At 38.2% G+C, this 20,151-nt stretch overlaps 1 protein-coding gene across 3 annotated transcripts in view; it reads left to right on the top strand.

Moving 5' to 3' along the window:
• ADCY7 (adenylate cyclase 7) overlaps positions 1-20,151 on the top strand; it is a 60,624-nt gene that overhangs the window by 19,118 nt on the left and 21,355 nt on the right. For 2 of the 3 annotated variants that reach the window (XM_027685028.1, XM_027685029.1), the window contains exons 3-11: positions 359-509; positions 8,534-9,071; positions 10,298-10,494; positions 12,549-12,713; positions 13,527-13,676; positions 15,973-16,121; positions 16,439-16,550; positions 19,227-19,354; positions 19,590-19,748. In XM_027685028.1, the coding sequence (XP_027540829.1) occupies positions 8,897-9,071; positions 10,298-10,494; positions 12,549-12,713; positions 13,527-13,676; positions 15,973-16,121; positions 16,439-16,550; positions 19,227-19,354; positions 19,590-19,748 (1,235 nt within the window). In that variant the 5' untranslated portion in view covers positions 359-509; positions 8,534-8,896. Of the gene's footprint in view, positions 1-358; positions 510-8,376; positions 8,426-8,533; positions 9,072-10,297; positions 10,495-12,548; positions 12,714-13,526; positions 13,677-15,972; positions 16,122-16,438; positions 16,551-19,226; positions 19,355-19,589; positions 19,749-20,151 lie in introns of those variants that run through there. The other variant, XM_027685030.1, reaches the window with a different exon arrangement.

The following is a 20,151-nucleotide window of genomic DNA, read 5'->3' as shown; positions in this document are numbered from 1 at the left end:
AATTTAGTAAAATATTTTTCTACTGTTTGTAACAGAGTGTCCATTGCTGTCATAGAAGCTTTGCTTGAAAAGCATTGAGATCAGTTAGCATAAAGATGATGCCTCTCATCAGTCTTCAGCCTTCTTCTCAGACATTTCCATCTGTCATTAAGTGTTTCAGTCAGGTTACATTCATGCTGCAGTGTGCCACAGTATAATTAAGTACTTTTTCTTCTATTGATTGTTTGGGTAAAGGTTCATAGTATGTAGAGATAGAGATTGAGTAGATTTCTCTTCTGTGAACTATGAGGGGAAGCAATGGAAGCATTGTTAATGCCTACAGTGGTCCTTGGAGTAAAGATTCCCTCTCTTGTTGCAGGTTCCTGTGTGTGATACATCAAAAGATTGTGTCAAGGATTATACCTGAGTGGGCTGCACTCACTCTGCTGCAGGAATTTCAAAATGACTGAGCAGACCATAGTGGAGTGGAGAAATACAGCTTTTGCCAATGAATCCTGTGGCCTCTAATGGTAAGCAAACGTGTTTCTTATCAGTAGTCTCAGTAGGGTTTTGGTCCACAGAAGCCTGGACTAATGTGCTATGACATTTCAGCATTACAGTCCAGGCAAAAAGTGCTTTTTGAGCAGCTGCTGTTGAGGTTTAACACCCTGCCCTGGGGGTTGGTTGGGTGCTGACCAATGGGAGCCTGCACGAGGGTTTTGGTGCATACACCACTGTTTTGGAAGGTTCTTCTGTGGACTTCATGTTTCTCTGAGGCAGGAACTGCACAGCTTTTCAGGAAAGTGACTTTTGCTGTAACCTGAAGATTTGCTATGTCTATTGTGTTATTTCAGTTTTGGAATTAACTAGTTTTGTTTTAATACTAGTTAACTGGACTTAATATCAGCAAATCCAAAAGACAAAACTGCTTAAGGAGAATTTAATTTAAAAGTGCCTGCTTCATTTTGGCTGTGCCAGGTGAGATAGCCATGTTTTCCCTGGTGAATCAGTGCTTTATTGGTGCAGGTTTCCAGTAGCCTGTTGGAGTTGGGAACAGTTTGATGGGGCTGGCTGTCAGACAAAGCTTTGAAAATGGTAAGATGAAAGATAAGATGAAACAAGAAGACAGTTGATTAGATCTGTGTTCAGTCAGTCAAAACTTAGTGTGGCATGTTGGTTGTCACTGGAAAGCTCTCACTGTTTCTGCATGGTTCCCTCTTTGTGTCATCCAAGAGAGATTACCCAGGCACTCATGAATGCTTGGCTCATGTTGTCTGGATCAGAGAAAAATACATATACAACTCCTAAAAAATTTCTAGTGTGTGTTGCTATCAAGTGAGGCTGAAAATATAAGATTTCAGAGGTTTGCAGTCCATTATCATTCTTTTATTTCAGAATGAGTCCACAAAGGACCTTTCCAAAACCAGATATTATGTTTTGGAAAACTGTAAAAAAAGGAATTGTGCGTGTTTGACTGGTGCTGTGTCCTGAGGTAGGGTATGAATGTAGAAACAATGCTACTATTAGAAATGTCTGTCCCTTTGGTGGTGTTTTTAATATTTAACCTCCAAGGGAGGGAACTTCCTCATTGCAAGTGTTAGTTTTAGGTTTTTTGGCTGTGAAGTACGGATGTGGTGGTGTAGCAAATGTTGTACAGTTAAGTTTGGGGAACATTAAAATTCCCCTGTAATAAATAGAATATAGAAATAAGATTTCTAAAACATGTACTTAATAGGACTTATTCTTGAAGTACCCGTCATTAAATAAAGGGGGATTGGATTTAATGTCTTCTTACCTTCCCTCTTGTTTCACAGATAGTATGAAGGCTTTGCTTTCATAAAGGGCATTTTATACATTGACATTCATACTGTAATATCACCCTGGAGTGCACTGCTCCAGGTACCAGTGTCCATCTCTTGGCCATGTGCTGAGATTTATTTCCAAAGTGAGATTACCAGTGGGTCTGATTGCTTTGGGAAGAGTTGAGTAAACAGAAATTCAGACAGAAGCAGTGGTTTTGGCCTTTTTTAATAGACACAAGTGATGTTTTTCTTACACTATGGTTTACTCTTGCATTTTGGTTATCATGTTTGGCAAAATTGTTTTAAAAAAATGTTTGGTTCTGTAAAAATTAGAGACTGGAACAAAAAAAGTCAAAGAAACCCAAGTTGTTGTTGATGCCAATGCATTGGTTGAATTTCGGGTGCCATGTACATTTCGATTCACTTCAGTAGCATGGAAGTATTGTAGGTCAGAGAGAGAGGAGCCTCTTTCTCTGTTGTACTGGTTTTAGCTGGACTCAACCAAAATAGCAAATGATTTCTTATCTTACAGGTTTTATCTTCTTCCCTCCCATGGCGTGGCCCTTGTCCCTGCACCTGTTCTGTGCAAATACACTATTTACCCTAGAGGTGGGAAAGACTCATTTCTGTGTTGAACTGTAACAACCCCCTTAAATAACTATGTGAGACAGCAAAAAATGAGAGTAATGTGTGATGTCCCTTACACTCCTGTGTAAGTGTTCACAGTGATTTATTTTAATTTTTATTTTTTATTTTTTTGCATATTTGTTGGTGTTTCTAGTTATAGTTAGAAGAGTCCAGTTACATCCTGGTACTTTCTCTGTCACATGGGCAGTCTGTACTTCTTGACTGCTTTACTGAAATAAAAAATATGAGGCATATTCAAAACATTGCAATGCAAATGAGAGATTTCATGGTAGATGTAATTAATGATATTGAGATTAGAAAATTTATCATCCTGAGCACTTTTGTTTGCTATATGCTGTAATTCTGTAACCTAAATGAGATCATGCCTGAAAAGAACCAGCTTGAGAGTTCAAACATACCTTTCTTGATTTTTTTTTTTCCTTATTGCTAATTTCAATAAAGGCTGAGTATTACCTACCACAAAACATTTTTTTCCTTAAAAAATAGATCTTCTGAAAATATCAGGAATTTTAATTTTTGGGAAAATCAGTGATATTCTAGTAGTAATTATTGAGGTTTACACACAGAGAGACTCTGTCCCTATTCCTGCCTTAGCTGAAAACTCTGTTTTTCCCCATAGTGCTCAAATTTAATGTTCTCTGTTTCAAGTGGTTTTTTTTTCTGCAGCTTATATAGCTTAATATTGTGGGGTTTATTACTTTAAATAACTGCACAAGCACTCTGCTTTTGGTATAATTAAGCTGAAATTGCACAATGAAAAGGTATCCTGGCTTCTGAGGACACTGTGTTCAAAGACACGAATTTTAAATAGGTCACTGAAAACTGAGAGTGGAATATTGACTTTTGAGTGGTAAGTTCAATTTTAAACCAGCTAAAGTCAGGAAATCTATCTGTAAGATGTGACGGGGGGTCGGGGAGTCAAGAAATAATCACACACCTTGGATTTTGAAAGATGCAAAGAACAGCTCAGTTCCCTTCAGGTGTGATGTATCTCTTTACACCCTGGAGTTGCTGCTTATGAAAACCAGGATTATGAAAGGACTGCTTCCTCCCCTGCCCCACTGAGCCAGACCCAGCAGTTAATTACAAGGCTTAATAGATTCGTTGGTTAAACCATAATGTGTTTTCACAATAAAAACTACCTTAGAACAGTAGTAAACCCTCCCATGTAATTCAGCTGCATCAATCTCATTATATGGATTTTTCTTTCTTTTTTTACTAAGTTTGTGAGCTGGTCTTAAATTACCAGTCAGTTTTCTGAGCCATCTTCTGTCACCATCTCTCTGTCCTACCTGGATCAGTAACAGAGATTTCTTTCTGTGACCGTAATCTCTTTCCTCAAAGCACATCCTGTAATAATAGTAGTACTTCAGAATGAGCAACAAACACTCCGCCTTCCCGCCCCCAACTTTAGAAATCGTGTTCTTGATATTCTTTTTTGTAGGCTGCGAGAGATGATGAGTCAGTTTAACAGCTCATCGCTGCCATTGCTTTCCTACTTGTGGTTTGCTTTTCCTTTCAAACCCTGGGCCAGCTCCAGAGCTCTTTGATACTCTGCTGTTGCACTCCACCACCCTGACAGAGGTGTCTTGTAGAACAAACAATTTAGAGAAGAAGCAATCTACTGAAATAAGAATGTGAATAAAAGAAAGTTCAGTTTCAATGCTTTCTTTGCACTGTATTTAGCACTGTCATTGCCAAGGCTCTTAATGTTCAAGGGCAAAGCTCAGGTGATGTAGTGTTGCTGATTGCTCAGACACCTGGTGGGATTTCTCCCACTTTTAGTTTTGTTGGTTTGTTTGTTTTCAAATGACATATTACTTTTTGTATTGATTTGGCTTCTTTATGTAAGTATAGTTCTGACTGATAATGTCTTGAAGTGGGCATGCTCACTTTTTGTAAGAAAAGAGAAGGTAAATGTAAGGACGATTTTTCTGTATTGCAGAAGGGGCTCTTCAGAAAATAAATGCAATTAAGGAAAATGAAATTTCATATGAAAGCCTTCAAAATATAAGAAAAGGTTCGCCTTTGTAAAGAAACTTGCCACTGCTACAGATAGATCACTAAAAACACACCTGTTCTCCATTTAGTTGAGTTGAAAAAGCTAAGGTGACTGCAGGTTAACATTTGAAAGCAAAGTCTAAAAGGAAGAAGTGTTGTCTTTAACATGAATGGTATTTCCTGTGGTGTACATTGGGATTGCTAAAGTTCATTTCCTAGACTGAATTAGTTGTGGAGTCCACTGGACTGAAGATTATTTTTGTCTGAGATCCGTAATTAATCTACTAATCTTCTTCAATTATTCTACTGGATGTTTATAGATTCCCGATTCCCTTTAAATATCTGCTAATGGATAATTACAGTCAGCAATCATTCTTGTCAGGGAAATTGCTAAAGTAATTTCAGAAACACTGTTATTTGTGTGAAACAAAAGATAGAATGAAAATCAAAACTGTACTGTCTGTCTGCTGCTGTAGTAGTTAAAGATGGAAAAACTGGTTCTGCTTGCTTTTGTGAGCAGTTATTGAGAGGAATAAGGCAATTTATATCAATTCATTTGGTTCTTGCTGTTGGGGTTTGTTTTAATATTTTGGGATGTGACTGCTCTTTGGTAACCAGACAGCTCCAGGTGATCAAAGCTTGAGTTCTTGGCAAGTAAACAACTAAGTGAAAAAATGCTTTCAATATTATCCAGGTGGTTACTGTGGATGTGTTCATTTGTGAATACAGCAGTAGCTTTGAAGTTCAAACCAGATCTGTAATATTCTTGGATTCTGTTTGGAAAGGCATTAACTTGGTCAGTAGCTGCTTCGAATAATTCTCCTAAGAGGGGGGAAAAAGGACGGGATCACTGGCTGGCTGCACATCCTGACGTGGGCTGGAGGGTGAAGGTTTGCCAGATCCACTCCCCAGCCTGCAACGGAGCCAGCACCTGGAAACTGTTCCTACTCTACAAATACAGAGAATAAAGGAGGGCCATCCCGAGAGCTGTTTCATAGTTATCAGACTTTTGGATCAGGTCTTTCTGTTGCTCCACCTTGCACTGCCCGGGGGGAGATCGCTCTTTGTGCCAGAGCTCCAGAGCTCTGCTCCCTCCATGCCTTCAGTGTTCTCCCCTTTCCTCCATCTGCCCTTGCATTGCTCCGTGCAGACTCTTGCTGGGGAGGAAGGTGCTGAAATTACCACATGCATCAACACCCTTGGGCTGATGTGTGACCTGCAGTGCTTTAAAAAAAAGGCCCAGTGCAGTGTGCCTTCATGTTGGGGGGAAAACTGATGGGTCTCTGCTACTTACTTGAGCACTAGATAAAAACTGGGAGGCCGAGAGCTAATTGGGATGGATGTGCCTAGGAGAGCAGCTCCTAGCTTTGGCTCCAAGCAGGAAAATGTCACCTTTTTCTCCTGAGCTCTGCACAGGCTCCGGCAGAGACAGCAGCAGAAGGTCTCACCGGGGTGTTCTGCAGGGGGTGGATGCAGTGTTGGGCACCCCAGGACACAGAATCTTTTTCTCTCTCTCAAGTCTGTCTTCTACGTTTTCAAATGGTTGCTGGAAAAAATTCAAAGGGAGAAGGGCACAAAAAGTAGGGACTTCTTAAAAGGGGAGCGGTGGTGGCAGTGGGACATGGAATGCAAATTGAAACTAGATCAGAGTTGAATTATTCATCTCAAAGTAGCATTTATGCAGTGTATTATATTCTTGATAAATCAATAAAGTACTGTTGGGGAGTTTCTTTATCTAGTAGAGTTTTGAGAAGAAAATGCTATGACGCAGGGGTCATTAATGATTGCTTTTAATGCATATATATGAAATCAGTGCAGGAAAAAACAAATCAATAAGAAAGCAATCTTTTTTTTATTAAAATGGATTAAACCATTGAAAAGATATTTCTCTTCAATTTGATGTCCTGTAAAACTCTTCAATAACATTCATAGATAGTTCCAAGCTGACACGGGACATATTTTTCATCCTTGGAGCATCAGATGATGCTCAGGTAATACTGAACCACAACCCCACAGTATAATTCTGTAGAATAGACATTGCCTTGGTATTGTTTTTGAATGACATAGTCAGAAAGCAAGCTGTGAAGTAATTTTTCTTGGATTTCAGTATTAACTAACCCAAGACAGGATTACTTGTCTTTCATAATTATGAATGTATTGCTGCATAACAATTAATAGTTATTTTTTGAAAATGGATTCTGCTAACTGGAAAAATAAAGCTTCCTCTCAAAAAACCTCTTTATCATAAAAATTACCCTCAAAATCATATTTCTGCAAGTATATTAAAGAACATTTTCATTGTTTTTTATTTTGAAGTAAACTTTTGGACGGAACGGGGACAGCCAACCTGTCATCTCTTTTACATAGTGGTTCACATCAGTCTGTGTGTTCCTGCACCCCCACTCCCATGGTAAAGGAATTCTTCAGGCTGTTCATTGAGCTGTCTATCTCTGGTGTATCACAGTTCAAACTGTCCTACTGTTTGTAGCATGTTTTCTTTGTTATTGAAATACAAATTCAGATTAAAACACTTGCCCCTGTACACACCTTCTGGCAGTTCTATCTTCAGAAAAAAGCCTGGCTTATACTCAAGTGAAGTAGTTCTGCAATTAACTTGGACCTGGAAAATACATTAAAAAATTATGCAGATGTTTCAATTTCTTCTTCATATCTCCTTAAAGTGGCAGTGATTTCTAAGACTTACACTTCTTTGCAAGAGCACTATTATTCACATGCAGATAGTATGAGTACCAGAATGATTTTTTTCAAGTGAGAAATGTGAGGCCCTTGATTATGAAGAAAAGCTCAGTAATAACCAGTACTGGTGAGATATTAGGTGTACCATTAACTATATATGGGAAAGATGTATTAAAAGGTGTCTTCAATTTTATTTCTGTTTTTAATGCATATGTCAGTTTATTCAGTAAAAGTAATGCAATACAGTCTTTTTTCTTTTTGTGATTAATCAAAATCTGTGATATAGTCTGGGCAAGAAGTTGTAGTTACTCATTTTGCAAAAGTTCACTTTTTTTTGTCCAGTCTCACTATTGATATATCTAGTTTTGCCTGCTTGGTCATTAATAATTGGGTAGTATGGTAGTGTTTGGCTCTATTTACAGAGGTGAAATCACTCAGTATGGTTTCTGAAACTTTTTTCTGGTTGTGGTGTTAATGCAGTAGAAACGTGTGAGTAAAGTTAAACATTTTGCCTTTTGAAAGTAGCTGGCTAAGATTTGCCTTTTCTAAAAAAAAAGTGGGTTTATTGGGTTCTTTGTCCCTTGGGCACCATGGTGATGGCAGTCAAGTGGCAAAGAAGTTTTGGTCCAGTCATCAAGTTTTAATAAGACTTCTGAAATCCTGTTTTTCATGCTTCTCTCCATCTTATCCCCCTGCCTTTTTTTTTGTGGCTCTTGGCACTGGGTGAACTATGTTCATGAATCTATTTGAAGAACATTGATCATAAGTAATTAACAATATAGTTCACTCCTTAATGTTCATTGTTAACAGAACACATTTGTTGCCTTGGAAATATGATCCCTTTTAGTGGAATGAAATACATGGAACTAGATGTTATGTATCCTTTAAAAAAGTTTAATGAATTTTGGCTTGGACAGCTGTATTCTTTTCTCATTTTCTATGCCTTAATTGAAGTGTGAGAGGAATAAAAAAAGATTTCTTAATTTTTATGATGCATGTTTTGGAAAAGAACGCAAAGCGTATCACGATTATATGTATACACACACACACAGAGGTGCATGCAACTTCAAAAGAGGTGTGAGCATTCAGTTACACAACATGCTCATGGAAACTGCTGTTTGCTCAAAGGAAAAAAAAAACCAATGTAATATGAAAATATACATATGAAAATGTTTGAGTTGCCAGAGAAAGGAGTGGCTGGGGCGGGCAGAGCAACTGCTGGTGAGCGCTGTGGCTGCTGGGCACCACTGCCCCCCCACCGGGGCAAACAGCTTTTACTCACTGCTTAGAGCACGCAGGTAGAAAGTTTAAGGCATGAACTATTTTTATTTCCCTCCCCTCTGACCCCCTGCCTCGGGGAACATTGTATACGCTTAACTGAACATTAATGTACTGTCTCTCTGCAGTGTTCATCCCAGGAAGTGAGATTCAACCTTCTTGGAAAGGAGTTGGAGACTTGCAAAATAGTAATTAAAAAACCCTCATGCCAAGAATTCCTATCTGCGCAAATACAAGTTGATCTGGAGATTCATGCGTAGAGCTGATGATGAATTGCCTGTGGTTTTGGGGAAGCTAATTCTGGCTTTTGATTGCATTGGAAATCTGAACTTGATGCTCATGAGAAGTATAACCAGAGAACGTGGGTTACTCGGTGTGCCTGAAGATCACAGAGGCAGCAGCGAGAAGGCGAAACTTCTGTTTGAAGCTGTAGGTTCAGCTGTGTCTTACTGTGTGCACTGGGAACTGAGAGAAATAGCAACTGGGAGAAAATGCCAGCTAAAGGTAAATACTTCTTCAATGAAAATGATGACTGCAGGATATCAGATCCACTCTATGAGAAGTACCGCTACACAAGCCAGCAGCATCCCCTCCTGCTACTGCTGCTCTTCATTGCAATCATCTTCTGGACTACTCTAATTATCATCTTCTTTGTTACTGATGTGAGTATACTTTTTTTTTTCCCTGTGTTCAATGTTTTCAAAGATGATGAGGAGTCACTATAAGACATTTTTGGCTAAATAACGTTCATAGCCCCATGGTATCACAGTTGCAGTGCTAAAAGAAATCAAGTAATTGTGAATGTAATACTCTGTATGTTTTTGAAGGGATGGGAAGAAAGGAGACAGTACTGTCAGGCACACACACAGTTACTATAAGGACTGTTTTTTTCTTTCTGCTTGTTTTGAACAAATAATAAACTATGTTAAATGTTAGTTATGATAATAAGTAAGTAGTAAAAGAGCCAAGGAAGGAACAAGAGCATAAGATAAAGTGTCCTGCATTTCTCGTATTTTTTTTAGAGTCATATAAGGCACGTAAAATATCAGTGATTTGTTGTTATGAATTCCTGAGGTGATATGGTTTTTTAAAGATTTGTAGATACACAGTAGGAATCTCCCAATACAGTGTTTGATCTGTTGAATCAATAGGCAGTTAGCAAAGAGCAGGGTCCCTATAGGCAGAAGAGAGATGAGGCTCAAAGAATTTTTTGTTATGTAGTGTAATATGATTTTCTGAAAAGAAATTCAGTGTTCTTCAAGCCAGCCCAGTTGACAGCTGGTAAAAAAGGGAGTTTAAATAAAGATAATGTTGCTAAAAGGTAGTAAGGTAGTTTTTATAGTCTTTCATTGCCTTCTAACACTGCTTTCCAAACCCTGTGCTTCATGATAAAGTGTCTTTAGCAGCAAATCTAATCTTGCCGTTTGCACTTGTAGCCCTTTTAGCTTTTATTTCTTAGGAAAGGAAAGAAGTAGCAACACTATTTGTAACAAGTCACCTCCTGTAAATCTTGGAAAATTTTTTTAGCTAAAGCTTTTTTTGAGCAAGCTTTTTAGCAAAGCTTGAACTCCTTAAATACATTTCTTTGGGTGCATCTGCATTATAGTTATAGTATAGTTATAACTTAGCTTAAAAGACAAACCCCAAACCACTAATTTGAAAAATAATAGTGGTGGAACTTAGGTAGAATGAGTATCTAGAATAGTATTATTATATCATCTCTATATGGGTGAATATCAGAAAGCGTTAATGCTGCCACAGCTGGTCTGCTTAGGAACTCAATTTAGCATGTTAAAGATATCCCAGCTGTTTCCAGGACAGTATAGATGCATTCTTTGTTTTTCCAAAGGGGACATTTGGACTGTAACACTTTGTTTTGCTTTTGCAGGCAGCACGTTCCCATCCTGCCTTCATCATCGCCGTGTGTGCTGCCCTGGCCATATTTGCACTCACCTACTTGCTGTTGTGCATCGAGTCCCTGTTCCGAAGGTGGCTCACGTTCTTTGGAGTGATGATCTGGATGTGCTTCTTGACTGTAGGATATGTATCTCTTTTTGAAAAAGAAAATGATTACCAGCTGTGGGAACAGGTATGTTATGTCTTGTTCATTCAGGTGCTTACACAGAACTGGTGGTATATAGGAATGTGTTTGTGTGCTTTATTTTTTCAGAATGTTATAACATTATAGCAATTTTTTTTTGGTGTGAGATTTGGGTTCACTTTTCTAAATTGGTTTTACTGATTTATTACAGTAAATCTTAGTTTGTGTTCTTTGTTATAGTGACAATATAATTCAGATGAGAAAATTAGATAACTGCATAAATCTATGTGGGAATTCCATCTTTAAGTTGTAAATTAATTGAATTTTATTTAGGATTTTTACTAAATCTGAATTACTATGAAGTAATCTCCAAGAGAATTTTTCATAATAATGCTTGCTTTGTTAATGTATATGGGTCAAAGAGGTGTTCAAGAAGTGTATAAAGGACTCCAGAGCTGGGTGCGCCCCAGGGAGCACGTTTTAAAGTCAGTGGGAGAGGTGAAGTGAACAATAAGAATTAATGACACATCCTGGCATAGCTGGGTGTGGCTAAAGTTCATTGCTTGCTATCTCTGATCAGAAGATGGGCGATTTCATGATGCCAAAAATATCATAATCTGTAGGAAACTCCTCCTAAGCTCTCATAATGCAAGCAGAAGAGTTTTTAATTAAATAAAAATGACTTTTTATCTTGTTTTATTGACTCTTTCCCTTCCCCTCTTTATTTCAATAAAGAAAGATATAAATTATCAGTTAAACAACCAAAATCTGATTTGCATTGTGGCCTGGATCCAACATTGTGCATTTAGAGTTGCTGTTCAGTATTTTTTAACTTGAGGAAGTAGCTATTACCTTAGGAAAAAACCCCAAATTTGCTGTTGTTAAATAGACATACAAATATGTAATGAAGCAAGATTTTGCTGCTTTCAGTGCTGCAAGTCAACGTGGTGTTGTCATGTGGTAATAATTCACTCATATTTATTTTAAGTCTAAAATATAAGGACACTCTATTCTGGAATGTAGAAGTGAATAGACTCATTTCAGACTTTCACCTCATTATGAATTTATCACTAATTAAAGCTACTGCTTAAATGCAGATTTGGCCTTTGCTTCTCCATGCTTATAAAACTATAACACAGCGTTCAGAACATTGTGTGATAGGGTTGTAAAAATGGCAGAAAAATGTTTTTAATCCAACTAAAATAATAAAGATGAACACGGGACGATTACTTTTGCTGAATGAAAAGTTTTATTTGCCTGTTTGTTTGTTTGTTTGTTTCTTTATTGTTGTCCCAATCAAACTATATATTCTGGCAAAACATTTAAATGCAGATGGGGCCTTGAGACTTCCTCGAAGGAAGCTCCTGTCTGGAATGGCACAAGTTGAGTTGCTGTGATGAGCTGGAGCTGAGCCAGGAATGCTGCAGCATTTTCCTCTCCTCGGAGTTGTTAGTTTCCACATATATAAGCTAACATTGTAACAAATCTATAAATATGGATTTAAGTATTACAGGCCTTGCTACTGAGCCCTTGAAGTTTAGTGGCCCGTTGTGCATTTTGTAAGATCTGTGCAGCTAAGTACGTAGTCAGTGGCAATAAAGGTTATTCTTTTTTGCCAGCACCAGGAAGTATTGGTTGGACTTTTGGGTTTTATCAAGCACAGGGTAAACATACACATGTGATTGGGTGATGTTAAAATTAGAATAATAACTTGGAGAAGGTGAGAAATCTGATTCTATTCAGTATTGCTACCCTTGCAACACACTGCTCCTGACGTGTGAGTACAAAGTGCATTCAAAGTGCATCTGAGCTGTAATGGATAAATTCAGGATAAAGGGCAAGGACAGCTGAAAAAATTATAGGTGATATGTCATGTTAAACAATCTTGTCTGTGAATCTCTAGCTGCTAATTCCCTCAAAACTCTTAGAACTACCACAGTCCTCATGGTTTTAACTGTGCTTTTGAAACGTGAATATTTAATTATTCAGCCCGAAAGTGAGCAAGAATCCTGCAACTTTGCTCCTTTTTCTGTAGTGATTTTTGGGAGACACCTAATAATGTGTTTTTTTTTCTTTTTCCTTCTCTTTTTCTTTTTCCAAAGGTGCCATTCTTTCTGTTCATAATCTTCACAGTTTATACCATGCTACCCTTTGGGATGCGAGGTGCTGTCATAATTAGTGTTCTTTCTGCTCTCTCCCATATTATTGTTCTAAGCACTGTGGTAAGCATGACTTCTCAGGAAAAGAAGGAATCCTTTCTATTTCAGGTAAGGAAATACCACTTCTTTAAGTAATTAAATACCCCAGTCATATTACCATTTGCTGTTGGTATAACTATGCTGTTTAGAAAAGTTCCAGACTTCCACACGGATGTTTCAAGTTCATGGATTTGGAGCTTGGGCCTCAAAAAGCTTGGTTTTTTCATAACGTTGTGAATTTTTAAATCTATAATGCATTTTGTTTCTCTGGCCTAAGTTGAAAAAGCAGGATTGTTCTATTAATTTTTAAACAAAGTTATTAAAAATATGACTAAATTTGCCACAATCATTCTTCCCAATCTGTGCTGTTTCAGGTGGGTCTATCTAACTTTATCAGGCACTGCCCACAGGGTGGATCAAAAGGGCCATTGCTGCCCTGGGGTGTCAGCAGGGCCTGGGAGTGCTGCTGAGTGTTTTTAGGGTTCCCAACACTTATTAATAGGGTGTGTTCAAAGGAGCATCCCAGCTCATTTGGTGGAGATGTGTGCCAGACTCCACACAAGAGTGCTGATGCATGACTTTGTAGACTGGTTTCTCCATAAATCAAACACTGGTGCCTGGAAATAAATGTTAAATGATATAGCAGAATTTTCTGTTTCATTATTCTACTGTATATTTGTACAGGAATGCTGCTGACTCTGAAAGTTACCTTATGTTTTCCAGCTACATCCTGGCTAATTGCAGCACTGTGATTTGTAATGTGGCAGGGTAGGAGGAAATGGAAGGCGGTCTGGGATTAATTGTTTTTATGGGACTAGTATGTGTGTTAGTGAAGTATCAATGACTGCTATGCAGTAGGTAAATATTTTTCTTCTTGTGCAGCTACTTGCCAATGCTGTCATTTTCCTTTGTGGTAACTTGATGGGTGCATTTCACAAACGCCAAATGCAGGTTGCTTCGTGGGATTTGTATAGATACACATTAAAGTGCATTCAGGTCCGAATGAAACTGAAGATTGAAAAGAGGCAACAAGTGAGTGAGCTAATTCATGTTATGAATTGCTGATTTTCATTTCCAAAGTCTGTATAAATTCCATGAGGTTGGTGACTAATGCATGTTGAAAGGCTTGGTCCAGTCTTTGTGATACCCACCTAGTGTCAAAAATAAGAGTTGTGCCAATTGTAACAAAAGAAGGAAGTTAAAGGGAGGAAGTTGATCTCTGGGGTTTGTCTATATGAAAATCACAGTATTTTCTAACAGGAATATAATTGCCAGTCATTTTAGTTACTTTTTTTCCTGTATAAAGTGTTCCTGGGACTGGCTCAAGGTAACTTAAAAAAATACGTCCTTAATGCCCTGAAATTACATGTGAGGTGATTTCAGCAGTTGGTTTTATGCTTCCCTTGGTCACCTTTTTTTGGTCTGAATTTTAAAGTATTAGTTGTTCTTATATTTTCTTGTCTCACAAATTATTTTTCTTTTGCTAGAAAGAGAAAATCGGACCCGAAGTGAGAAAACAATCATGTAATAGATTACGGTAGTTGAGTATAAATAATTTATTTCCATAAACTCCGCTGGTGTTTAAAGAATAAGGAAGGAACATTAATTTCTTACTGAGGAAGGACTGTAGAGAGGTATCAAAGCTGAAACTAGGGCACCTTTCCTCTTTTGTCCTGGTATAAGTAGGGTTAAGAATGGCAGTCTAGAAGGCTGATGTGTGCTGTGTTCTCTGCCCACCAGTTATTACATAAAAGGAAGGGGCTGTAAAGTGACTGACCTGATCAAACTGAAAAGAAGAAAATCCCACACTGCTAGTGCAATCTGTTCCTGATGCTAATCTTGTGAGATGAGATGACAAATTTGCATGAAAGTCCTGGCAGAGTTCCCCCACACAGCCACCAGGGAACCATCTGATCACCTTACACATGCAGTGTGCTCTCATTTCTTGGGCAGTGTGGTGACTTCCAGGGGGTTTACGGCTTTGGTTTTGAGTTTATTTCTTTTTTAATGGCTTCCTGTTTGAAGTGTAAATGTGCTTAAGTTTATGGAGAGCGTTCTTTTCATCTGTGTAGCAATTTGTCACGCAATTTTGAGTATCCTTTTTGCCACAAACTCTTTCTCTGGGAAAAAATGTGAAAACCGCAGTTCAGGGTTCTTCATCACTTCCTTGAAAACTGTGTAATGTGTCAACCTCCAGTGGTCCTGTTATATCCACTGGGAATCTGCTGTCAGTTTAAATTGTTCCCCAAGGTTGATTCTTCTGGTACTAAAATGGTAGATGAGGGGACAGAGGTGTTTCAATTTCTGGGGCAGTCTCAAACCAAACTGCTGTCTATACCTTGTGTAGGCCAGTACTTGATGCTCAAGAACTACTTCTTCCCACTGTGATCCCAAGGTATTTCTTTTTGGTGGCAGGCGCTTTTGGTGGTTAAGTAACCCAGGCAGCTTACTGCCATCTGCACACTGCTGCATAAGGTATTGAAAAAAGTGAGACAAAGATTTGGTCCAAAGGGACAGCATTTTAGTTACACAATGCACTGACCTTGCCATCGATATCATCTGAAAAGATTCCTGCTCGTAGTTCCACACAATATTTCCTCTGCTGTGGTGTCTCTGCCTCTGGGGTGGGAGAGCCCTTCCTGGGTTAAAGTATTCTCTTTTTGCCTTCCTCTTCTGCCCAGCAACTTACCAGGGTCTTCTTTGAAGAACAGGCTTTTGAGTCGAAGCCAGTGTAAAACAGTGCCTGGAATAGCCACACAATGGAAGTGTTTTTTGAGGAGTCTGTATTCTGGCTCAGTTCAAAGGAGTTCATTTCAGTGGCATTGCTTCCTGGCTCAGTTAACCTGTAGCAGCACGTTGTTGACACTTTCGTATCTGTCGCTGCTTTTGCAGCATTTGAGAATTTATGAGGGTTTTTAATAGTGGATAGATTGTTAGTTAGGGAATATAAACTTTTACAGCAGCTTAATCAGACAATGACAACATAACACTGAGATTAGTGGACAAAATAAAACGTAATTTATCCAGAAATTGTAGTACTGGATACGGTTTGTTTTTTTGTTTCATGGTTACAGAGAGATGCCACATCTAAGTCACAAGAAACAAAAGAAAAATATGCAACATCCTTGCATAACTGTGATATCAATAATTTTAAGAGCAGAAATGTAAAAGTGTCTTCTGGAAAACTTGACATGCATTACTCAAAAGCTATTCGAATGAAGGCATTTGTTTGACTGTTTGCTTGCTTTTTAATGCCTTCTTACAGTCACTAAAATTCTGCTGCTTCAGATTTACTGTGTTAATAATTTTTTTTCCCCCCTCCTTTTAGGAAAATTTGCTTTTATCCATCCTGCCAGCTCATATCTCTATGGAAATGAAGTTGGCAATCATTGAGCGACTAAAGGAAACTAATGATAATAGGCAAATGCATGACAATAATTTCCACAGTCTATATGTAAAAAGGCACCAAAATGTTAGGTAAGTGGGAACTCTAGAAGTAATTGTATTAATACAAGCTGCTGATTCCTAACAGTGCATATGGTCCAGTGAAATTAAAATTTGGAGGCAGATTTTCAGGTTGAAATGAGCTTCTCTCCTGTTACAGGAAGATAATGTGTCTCGAGTTGGCGTGCTGTGTGCTAAATCAGTGGAGACACTTGAACCCTTTCTTCTGGAGTTGTTTTCCAAAGATACAGATGCTTTCTATTAAATGCATTTTAATATTTTTACTGACTGTGGAATTGACGTATCTTCATATTTCACTTAACCTTTTTTTTCCTTTTGTTGCTGTCTAGCATTCTTTATGCAGATATTGTAGGATTTACTCGCCTGGCCAGTGACTGCTCTCCTAAGGACCTTGTAGTGATGTTGAACGAACTTTTTGGAAAGTTTGATGAGATTGCAAAGGTAGGTTTACAGTTTGTGCTGTAGAATAAAAGCCACCATTGGAAAGAGAAGTCTTTCTTTCACAACAGGAAACACTTGGGAATTAGTGCTTCTGAAATCCAGAAGGGAAGGCTGCTTTGGCTTTAAAGCTAACTAGCAAAATCACATTAAAACAAAATTTAAAACAAAAATGGGAAATTTAGCAAGTTGTTACTGTAATTCCAATTCTTAAGTTTGAAGGTTTATCTGTATTGCTCAGGAAATTGTCTGATGGTGATAAATGATTGTAATAGGGCTGTAGGAGCAGCTTTGTTGTGTTCAGCTTGAGGGATTGTGTATTGACTTCACAAATGGAGAACTCTGACACACATTTAAATTTGTCAATTCAGAGGCAGCAGACAAAGAGTTCTTTAGCTCAGGAGTGTTAATTACTAATGGATACTCACAGAAAAGTGTAAGAATGGGAAGTAGTTTAAATTGGTCCCTACTAAGACATACCCTCAATAGTGACCCTTCAGGCTGGCAGTAGTTCTTACGCTTCCAAGTGCTCGCTGAGGTTAATTTCTTTGCAGCTGGAATCACAAACTCAGTTTATCACTTGCATATTTGTATCATTTACATATTTGCATGATTATTTTTATTATTCTTTAAAACTAACCCCAATCCAATATATATGTTCTGACATATTGATTGATTTTTCTGTCAGTATTATGATGCAGTTATGCCTTTAAGAAAATAAATGATGCATTTTATTGCATCCTATGTGACTTCAAAAAACCAAATACCAACCCAGATTCTGGTTTTAGAAATTTAGCATTGGTAAAACATTTGTCAAGACTGATGACTACCTATCAAATCTTCCCATTGTTTAAAGAGTTTGGTTTGATTTCATAATTGGTTATATCTGGATATACTGAATGAAAATTAGAAAATTACCAAACTTGGATAACCTTGGGTTTCTGAAATTCTAAAAATTCTTCAGAAAAAGTGAGAACTCTAAAATTATCAATATAGCAGGGGAGTGAAATTACTTTAATTTAACCTTTGTGGATGTCATTGAATAAATTCTTAAATCTACCACTGATTAAAACCTCTCTTAAATCCTAGTTAACCTTTTTGACTAAATGATATTGCTAATACTTGCATTTATATGAATTCAGTTGCTGTTAAGTCTTCAACTACTATCAAAAAAAGAGAGTCATAACTAGCTGCATTGCAATTGTACTGTTCCAAAGCAGCTGTTGAGACAGAATAAGTCATGTCATCTTAGTTGCCAAATGCCAAATTGCTTTTAATGCCAAAGTAGAAGCTGAAGTTAGACATTTGGTCATTTTTTTAACTGTTTCTCAGATACAAAGATAGTAAAGATTCTAAATTTTTTGTGATATGTTTTAATTTCTCGCTCCTGTCTGCAAATTGCCCTGTTGAAAAAATGTCTTTAGTGAGTCAAGGTCTTTTGGATTTAATGAGTCAAGACCTTTTGCAACTCTGTGGTTGAGCTGTGAGAAGAGATTGCTGCTTTTTGTGCTATTTCTGTTCTGCCAGGAAGTATTCTGTCATCTTTTCCATAATGTACGAATGTCGTGGGCTCCAATTTACCTAATAAAAATGGATGGCCAAGCTGGACACTGAGCTGGATCCTGAAGTCCAACAGCTCTAATCTAGGGCTGGGTTTCCCTGCTGATCCATCTAAGGCTGTCACTTGTGGCAACACTCAGAACCTACTGGGATGGATTAAGATGGTGGAGAATGATGGATGTTCCCTTAAGGCTTTGACTGATGAGAGAGAACAGCTCAGTTTGGTAAATTGCTACAGATTTGGGCTGATTTTGGAGTTGATTTAGGAACTGCTGGAGTGTTCTCACAGCAGGTAGGGTTGGAAAGCTGGAGGTATTGGCTGGCCCAAATTAAGCCATCTCTACTCATCAGTCAAACATTAAACAGCCTTGCAGAATTAGCTCTGGGTTGCTTGAAATCTTTGTAGGTACAATTCTTCAGTAAAGTGTTAACAAAAGACAGTAGGAGAAGCTTTTTGCTCTTCCTCTTTCCTCTCTCCTGCCAGTCTCCAACAGAGCCATATCCTCTGCTGCACAGCTAGGAAAAATTTTTTTTTGTGGCCATATGATATCGTGGGTTTTTTTTATTAGCAATAGCAAACTGTAGGGTGCCAGCTTCCTCTTCAGCCATGTTTGAAACAACAAAATAACCCCATTTTGCTTTTGTACAGCTACTAGGTTGAGCATCTTAATTCCTAAGTTTTCCCTCAATGCAGGTTTTATGGTACTGCACACTCTTACTTATGAGGCTGCCGTGCAAAAATTGAGGAAAAGGTGAACAAGCTGCCCATAATTCAAGTGTTAATAACAATGAAGATTAAAAGATAGATAAGTAGATTTGATCCTTTAGATGGTAAATTGTGTGAGTTTTATTTTCATTTATAGTTTTTCAATTGCACACAGTTCCAAGAAAAATGTGAGAAATTAGTAAGATGATTTTATTTCAGAAATTCTTGAAGTGGTTGTTTCTGTTGCTCTCCAGTGAGCAGTGTCCGGGCATTCAGATGTGGGGAAAAAGAAGGAAGCTTTGCTTCAACAAGGATTGAACAAAGCCTTACTTTCTCAAACCACTGGCTTTGGTGCTGTTAGCTTACTTATGGTTCATTTTCTCCTGTTAAATATGTTTATTGTTATTTCACAGGAGAATGAATGCATGAGAATAAAAATCCTGGGAGACTGTTACTACTGTGTCTCAGGCCTACCTGTGTCCTTACCAGTTCATGCCAGGAACTGTGTTAAAATGGGACTTGACATTTGTGAAGCAATCAAGTAAGTATTACATATTTTTAATGTGTCAAGACTATGAATATATTGAATAAAGTAATTCTTAGCTTTCTTGTCAACATTCAAAGTGTATTTATTAGCTATAGTTGGGTAGTTAAGCATTAGGTCATAAGTTCGTCTCTTGTCTTTGCATTAAGTGTATAAACCTGAACAGATCTCCAGTAGGAAGGAAGAAAATGACAAGTGTATCTCCTGCTCTAATACCCTCGTCCCTCCACAGGAAGGTGAGAGAAGCCACAGGAGTAGATATCAACATGAGGGTTGGAATTCACTCTGGGAACGTGCTGTGCGGGGTGATCGGCCTGCGGAAGTGGCAGTACGACGTCTGGTCGCACGACGTGTCCTTGGCCAACCGCATGGAATCCGCGGGCGTCCCGGGGTGAGGATCTTCCCTCTCAGTGCTGATTCACTCTGTCATGGGCCTGGAATTTGTAACTGTGCCATGACACAAATCCTCATAATGGGATGAGGAAAATAGGACAAATGTGTACTTAGCAGAGCTGTAAAATGTTAGTCCCTTTTGATGGTGTTTTCAATGAACTATAAAATTCTATTCTTAGGCAAGTGACTGCTTCTTGACCTTCCCTTCATTGGAGAAGCATGTGTGTCTTCAGCAGTGCATTATGTTGACTCAGTTAATCCATGTTGTGCACAGGGATAATACTGCATTTGTGAGTTTAGCTAAAGAATAGATGTGCTACTCGGGTCAACAAGGCCAAGCTGCTTATTTACCCAGTGTTTCTGTTAATGTATTGATCAGCCCTACTTGAATTATACCAGCT

The sequence above is a fragment of the Neopelma chrysocephalum genome, unplaced genomic scaffold, assembly GCF_003984885.1.
Source record: "Neopelma chrysocephalum unplaced genomic scaffold, ASM398488v2 Primary Assembly neopelma1_68, whole genome shotgun sequence".
NCBI classification, from domain to species: Eukaryota; Metazoa; Chordata; class Aves; order Passeriformes; family Pipridae; genus Neopelma; species Neopelma chrysocephalum.
This window is presented reverse-complemented; position numbering and strand designations above follow the sequence as displayed.